The sequence below is a fragment of the Mchenga conophoros genome, linkage group LG19, assembly GCF_057382185.1.
Source record: "Mchenga conophoros isolate Kocher_MC1m ecotype Shallow Benthic linkage group LG19, M_conophoros_male_GT1.1, whole genome shotgun sequence".
NCBI lineage: Eukaryota > Metazoa > Chordata > Actinopteri > Cichliformes > Cichlidae > Mchenga > Mchenga conophoros.
In genome coordinates this window covers 3,180,501-3,187,288 of record NC_140544.1, presented here as the reverse complement: position 1 = coordinate 3,187,288, position 6,788 = coordinate 3,180,501, and the positions used below count along the sequence as shown (strand labels likewise).

General features: G+C 39.1%; 1 protein-coding gene and 1 long non-coding RNA gene across 4 annotated transcripts in view; one reads left to right on the top strand and one right to left on the bottom strand.

The window, feature by feature from the left end:
* Nucleotides 1–1,693: 1,693 nt before the first annotated feature.
* Nucleotides 1,694–3,341, top strand: hikeshi (heat shock protein nuclear import factor hikeshi). The gene has a single exon (XM_085257533.1). It carries the CDS (start codon nucleotides 1,930–1,932, stop codon nucleotides 2,524–2,526), a length of 597 nt encoding a protein of 198 aa, XP_085113659.1. The 5' UTR covers nucleotides 1,694–1,929; the 3' UTR covers nucleotides 2,527–3,341.
* Nucleotides 3,342–5,164: 1,823 nt separating this feature from the next.
* LOC146551479 (uncharacterized) overlaps nucleotides 5,165–6,788 on the bottom strand; it is a 52,521-nt gene continuing 50,897 nt past the window's right edge. For all 3 annotated transcript variants that reach the window (XR_014889979.1, XR_014889977.1, XR_014889978.1), the window contains one exon: nucleotides 5,165–6,685. This is a non-coding gene — a long non-coding RNA (uncharacterized LOC146551479). The remainder of the gene's footprint in view (nucleotides 6,686–6,788) is intronic.

Sequence of the window (6,788 nt, the reverse complement as noted above, 5' to 3'; positions counted from 1 at the left end):
AATAAAAAGAATCCTGATGTTGTGCACTAAAATGGCCTTATCTGCTTTTCCTGTGTGATCTAGTTAAGACCTATGCAATCTATGCATCCGAGCTGAGCTGAAGTTCTCTCATGTCCTCTCTTCATTGGCTTCCTGTTTATCACAGAATTAATTTAAAAGTCCTAATGTTGGCTTATAAATCCCTAAACAGTCTTGGTTCTCCATACCTTTCTTACCTTTCGTACTTCAGTCTTATATGCCCTCGCGGGCCCTTATATCAGTTGACCAGCTGCTTTTGGTTGTCCCCAAAACTAGGCTGAAACTTAGAGAAGAACGGTTTCAGGGGCCCATGTACAGTTGTGGGACCATTCAAGAGGCAAGTGAAAAAAAAAGACCACAATAGTATTTTCTCAAATACTGAGATCTTGAAACCATATATTATCAAAAGACAGACAAATGTGTTTTTTTATAATTACAATTGAATTGGTGGAATACAGTAGTCTACCTGCCCTTTTCTTTCCTACACTACTAAGGCTAGTGGTATTTCTTAAAGTCAGCTAACTGGTGGATACTTCCAAAGTAAGTGAAACAGGCATGAAAGGAAAACAAACAAACAAACAAACACATTCATTGTGATGACATGCAAAGTAATTTGCATGACTGTGGTACTTTCAGGAGCTGCAGGAGTTGTTGGAAGAAGACAACAACAAGTGTGTATGTTTATGAATGTGTATAAAAACCATATAAACAGTATATTCATTGTGAAAAACAAAACAAACACACAAAACGACATGAAAAGCTCTGACAGTTTAGTTTTCCATTCAATATAAGATACTTTAGATATTTTACACAAATTATACAGTTATGATTCCTTTTTTTTAAAGCAAGGCACACTCTCACTATTTCAAACTATTGTGTATGATTTGTCTGATCATCAAAACAAGTTGGCTAGACCACATCAAACATTTGTGCCTAGGGGTCTGTAACTTAATAGGCATACATGAAAGGGTCTAGCAGGGTGACAGGTGAGCCACACGAGAGTTATAGCAAGCGGTGTACTTCTGTCAGAATGCAACAGAGTCGCTGTCATGTCTGACCATATGTGTCTGTTTATATATCCATATTGTTGAACACGCCGGTTATCTTCAATGCATGGCTTTTATTCAAACTATGTAGCATTTTTTAACTTTGAAAGTGCTATACAAATAAAGTTATTATTCATTTATATGGTTGAGAGGCTGAAAAAATGTTGTTGTCTGCTTTGCTGCAAATACAAATACAAATTTAAATTATTTTGGAAAATTGTGGACAACATGATTGAGGCTTTGCCTCATGTTTGATAACTAAGGTGCTCAGTTTGAAACTGGTGTATTATACTGATTGCGATTATTCATTTTGAATCATTCTTAGACACTACAATAGGTCATCCAACTAATTGATTGCTTTTGAAAGAAACATTTGCATGTGCCCCAGCTGAATTTGGGTTTGTAAAGGAAAAATAATTGAAAATGTTTGCAAGCTGCTTATTCCAATAATATTAATTGCACACACTGTACACATGACATCATGTATGGCGCCTCTGACCCCTAAATGTTTGATCCTAGCTTCGTCCTGTAAAAGAAGAAGAACAAATTCACTTTTATTGGGTGTATTTAGTGTTTAGGCTAATGAAGTAATTATTCCAAACCAGTCGGTGGCGCCCAGGCGTCGAGTTTGCCACCGTCACATGAAGAAGAAGAAGACGCCACAAGAGGGCAGGGCTAGTATAACTGTAGAAGAAGTTTCTGGTAACCTTGGGAAGCTACGCTCATGTTTGCTGTCCAACACTTTTCTGTGTGTAATTGAGTGTCTCAGTAACTCCGGTTGTTAGACGGCGGGAGCTGCAGTACTGACTCTAACCTGGTGCAGGCTAAGCCGAAGCTATAGGCTGTTTACTAACTGTCAGCAGTGATGTTCGGCTGTTTGGTCGCAGGGAGGTTGGTGCAGACAGACGCGGTGCAACTTGCCCCGGACAAGTTCCTCTTTAACCTGTCGGACTACGAGAATGTGAACCATGTGGTGGTATTTATGCTAGGTACCGTGCCATTCCCTGCCGGCATGGGCGGTGCCGTATACTTCTCTTTCCCTGATCCGGCGAGTGGCGGTCCCGTGTGGCAGCTACTCGGCTTCATCACCAACGATAAGCCAAGTGCCATCTTCAAGATCTCTGGGCTGAAGGCTGGGGAGGGCGGGGCGCACCCCTTCGGTATTATGACCTCTTCTGCGTCTCCCTCCGTTGCTCAGGTCGGCGTGTCAGTGGAGGCTCTGGAGCAGCTGGCTCAGCAGATCCCGGTGTCCAGCGCCGCCGTGTCCACCGTGGACACCTTCCTGCAGTTCACCCAAAAGATGTTGGACAGTCTGTACAACTTCGCCTCTTCCTTTGCTGTGTCGCAGGCCCAGATGCTGCCAAACCCCACAGAGACTTTTATTCCTTCCAGTTGCATCCTCAAGTGGTATGAAAACTTTCAGAGGAGGATGGCGCAGAATCCGAATTTCTGGAAAAACTGAAGGCATTAAAGACCAAAGAGCAAACCTGCTAAGACAATTCCCAGGGTGCCTAACAAAAGCAGTGTCGACCTTCATCTCTGTCACAATGCCTCTTCACCTACAGAAAAACTGCTGCTCACAATGACTCCATCCCATCTTTTATCGGTCTGAACAATAAAGCACTTGAATTTAAAAGGAAAACACAATTAAATTGAATCCATTCAGTTGGTTTTCAATGTCTTAGTCTTGCTTAATAGTTTTCCTCCCATGAGAGCTTTTAGTTGTTTTGTTAGGACATAGGGCATTTCTTCAGTATGGTCAAGACCATGTCTTTGGAAGACATGATCAGAAAAATGAAATAAGGAAACATTTGGATTTTTGTAATGGGCATAAAAATCAGAGGGAAAAGCAAAACAAAAAACAAGTCAGTATGATCCAAAGAGATACACAAGTGCAAGAACAAAACTAATTAATTAACATACATGCTGATATTTAATTATCATAAACTGTATAAAAACTAAAATGGGGCAGATTCAAGAGGTTTGAGAGTGTGTTTATGATTGAATTATTAGTACTTGTGTTACAAGATTGCAGTGCTGTGCTCTCAAAGCTTCATTGAAGCTTCAGTTTGAAGTTATGTTAAATAAATAGTGCATTTTAATTTTTGCCAGTTTATTATATTTATTTCTTCAAAAGAACTATGTTTTCCATTATAAAAAGTCCATTCTCAAAACTGTTTTCTTTTCATTTTTTTGAAGAATGAATTTTGATATTTTACAAGAAGATAAGTTTTTGATTCTTTTATTTTATTTAGAATAAAATACATTTTGCAAGTGCTGTGCAGTTTTGCATCACTTTTTATCATGTGCCAAATCTGACAAGCCTTTGGAAATCTAAATAAAATAGAAAATTGTTACTTTTATGGTTTTCTATTCTAAAAAACAGTTGGAACAATTGCCAGTAGGTGGGGCTACTGCATTGTTTCATATCTAAGTGAATTGTTTTTCTTCATCTTTCATGCGGTTGTGTTCAATGTGTATTCAGTGTGACATATTACCCAATGCAGGGCTCGCAAAATTTCAAAGTCCCTGGTAGCCCTTCGGGCAGGGACTCTTCAGTTTTTGGTAGCCCAAAATAAATTTAAGTAGCCCGAATAAAAAAGAGCGCAATTTTTTGATTGATGTTTTGTTTCCTGTTTTGTTTCTGTTACAACATTATACATTAAAGTATAATATTGTAACAGAAACAAAACATTAATCAAAAAATTGTTGAAACACAAATTACAACATTGTATAAAAATTTCAATCATCAACTCAAATACTTGGTTCTAATTAAACAGAAATTTCTATGAACTTGTAAGAACTGTAGAACATGAATTGGTCTGTGTCAGATCCTGAATTTGAATTTTCCACTGAAGTCACGGGTTTTTGAAGTTTGCAAAGACTGCTAAATTGTGCCTGTGGTAGTTCACTCTTTGCAACATAGTACGCTGTTCTAAGCAGATTTTTCAGGTTTATTTTTAGTATGTTATTTGCAATTGGTGTTTGTTCTGGGAAAGATAGTGCAGACTGAGCAATAATGCATTTCTTATGGGTTCTAACGGGGACCTTTCTTAAAATGACTGGTCCCAATAACAAAGGCGCTTGTCGACTCGGAAATCGAGGCAAAACCAACGACACACCCGGCAGAACATTATGTTATTTACACGGGTGCACATAAGTGGTCCGTATGTGTGCATTCGCTGTCAAAATAAAAGATAAGAAGTTGCAACACGCGTTTGCGTCCATATAAAAAGCACTGTTTTTGTCCGCTAGAGTGGGATTTTCACGGCACATTCTGAACCACATCTCTGTGCGTTCATCATTTGTTTGAAGCCAGCTCACCTCCTGCAACCACTTTTCCGATAATACGTGCTTCTTTTGTGGTTTGGACTCCTTCTGACATTTCTTTGGAGGTGGAGGAACACCAAAGTAATTGCTTAAAGGAGCTTCTTCAACATCTTTAAGAGTTCTAAACAAATGTCTGTCCTTCTCCAGAAAATCCTATGTACGCAAACACGCGTTGCAACTTCTTATCTTGTGCGCGTTTTTTATTTTGACAGCGAGTGCGCACCTGCGGACCACTTATGTGCAGCCCTGGTTATTTAGCTTGTCATATTGCAGCCACAGAAATTATTTTGTCCATGAAACCATAAAGCTGCACTTTCTTTTTGCCTTATAGTCTGATTTGTCATAACTTTTCCGTTTTGTGGTAAGCTTTTCTTTGGCTGTCACTTCTTCACCCTGACCTGTCTTATTTGGCTCAGCAGAACTAAAATATATATCCTGCTGCTTTTACACACCAGTGGCGTGTCTAGAAAATTTTTGTTGGGGGGGCCAGGTAGGGGCACAGATTTGGAGAAGGGTGGCAGATTTAATTGGCAGATAATGTTTAAAAAAAAAATTCTACCAACCCTTAACCATAATTCAATAATCCTATAAACCTAATAACCAAATGCACTTTTAACTCTTATTAGAATGAGATTTTAACCACTACGGTGCAAAGTTTTTAGATACTGCGTTGATAAAGTACAAGAGATACAATCAGTGCTTTGTCAGTGTTTACTCAGCAGTCAAGGACATCAATATTTACATAGTATTTTTACTGACATATAGTGCACATATGTTTTGGGCAAAAACATTTTTGAATATTAAAATACGAACATTTTTAACATACAATTGACAAATTAGCCAATTCCAATGTAAAACTTTATCTGCTTATTAAAAAAAGAAGATAATCTTCTCACAAACTGGTGTTTGATTTTGAAACAGGAAAAAAGTGGGGAAACAAATGAAAAGACTAACATTTGAATAAAACCTGAAAGCAAGTAAATACTTTCTATGCTGCCTTATGGTAAACTTTGGTAATATTGATAAAGAACAACACTGGCTGATGATGAAATACAGTCAGCTGGCATGGTGACACTGCCAGTATTAACCTGCAGGGCTGGACTGGGACAAAAAAATTGGGCATTTTCACTACAGACCGACCCACCAGGTATTAAAGCCATAAAGACTTTGACTGAAAACAAACCCTGTTGTGACAGTGATGTATAGTCTTGTTGGTATATGTATGATTTCTATACATTTTACGTCAGATAAAAACTTTGGTTGTAAGATTTAGATAATTATTTAATAAAAGCTAGGTATTTTAAATGAGAATAAGAAAGAAAAGTATTTCTTTGTGCCTTTCCCTGTTAATGCCCTACATGCCCCCCTGGCAAAACTTTCCTAGACCCGCCCCTGCACAGTTACCAGCTGTCAGCTACATAAAAAAGGATCCTGGTGTTATTTGTCTCTCAGAAACAGTTCATAACTTCCCTTCAACTCATTCATGTGACCTAAAAGGTAAACCTGTTTCTCCATCACCTGTTCAGCTCTGATGGTTCAGTAAGGACATCTCCTGGTATCATCTTCATGTTTCCCTCTCACCACATATCCAAACCGATATCATGACCAGCAGCTTTACAGCTGTGGCTCCAGCAAACAACAGCTGATACTAGAAATTAATATTAAATAAATTCTAACAACAGCTGATCAAGCTTAAACGTGCTGCTGTTGTTTAGCGCGACATCCGCTGGTTTCCTCTTTCTGGTGCAAAGTGGGCGATAAATAAACAAGAGAGAAAAGCCGATCAGCTGATCATTGATCAGTTTCATGATTGAAGTAGCAACAGGAGAGGCAGGGGAGAGAATGAGAGAAGAAGAGGCAGCTGTGCAGCATAAAGACAGAATAAATCCAGCTTTGTGTCTTTTTTCCATTCTAGCTAAAGTTCGGGACAAACTGCGTCTCTTCTCAGCTCAATACGAAACGTGTAATATTTTCTCTGAATGAGGGACCATTCCATTTTTTTAAGGAGCCGTTGGCAACTCTACTAACTAACCTTATGAATAAAATAAAGTTCACTATCAGTAACATCATAGCACCCACCCAGCTGGCTAAAACGCAGTATGAGTTATTGCAACTGACAGTAAAAAGTCAGCAACATGAAAATAAACTCCACCTAAACTTGGTTTATATCTGACCCAGATAGACTGCAGGTTATGACTTCTTACCTGAAGTTCAGTTCACCTGACACTCGGACTGGCGGCTGCCTCGGGGCTCTCCTCCTGCCTCCCCTTCCCTCATCCACCTGCTGGCCTCTGTGGAAGCCCCACCATAGCCACCACCAAACAACCAAGTTATTTCTACACATCGACCTGCATCTGGCCAATCCACCACCTCTCATTGTTCATGCCATTACAA

Coding starts and splice junctions, on each gene's coding strand:
- hikeshi (XM_085257533.1), top strand. CDS start 1,930: ATGTTCGGCTGTTTGGTCGCAGGGAGGTTGGTGCAGACAGACGCGGTG.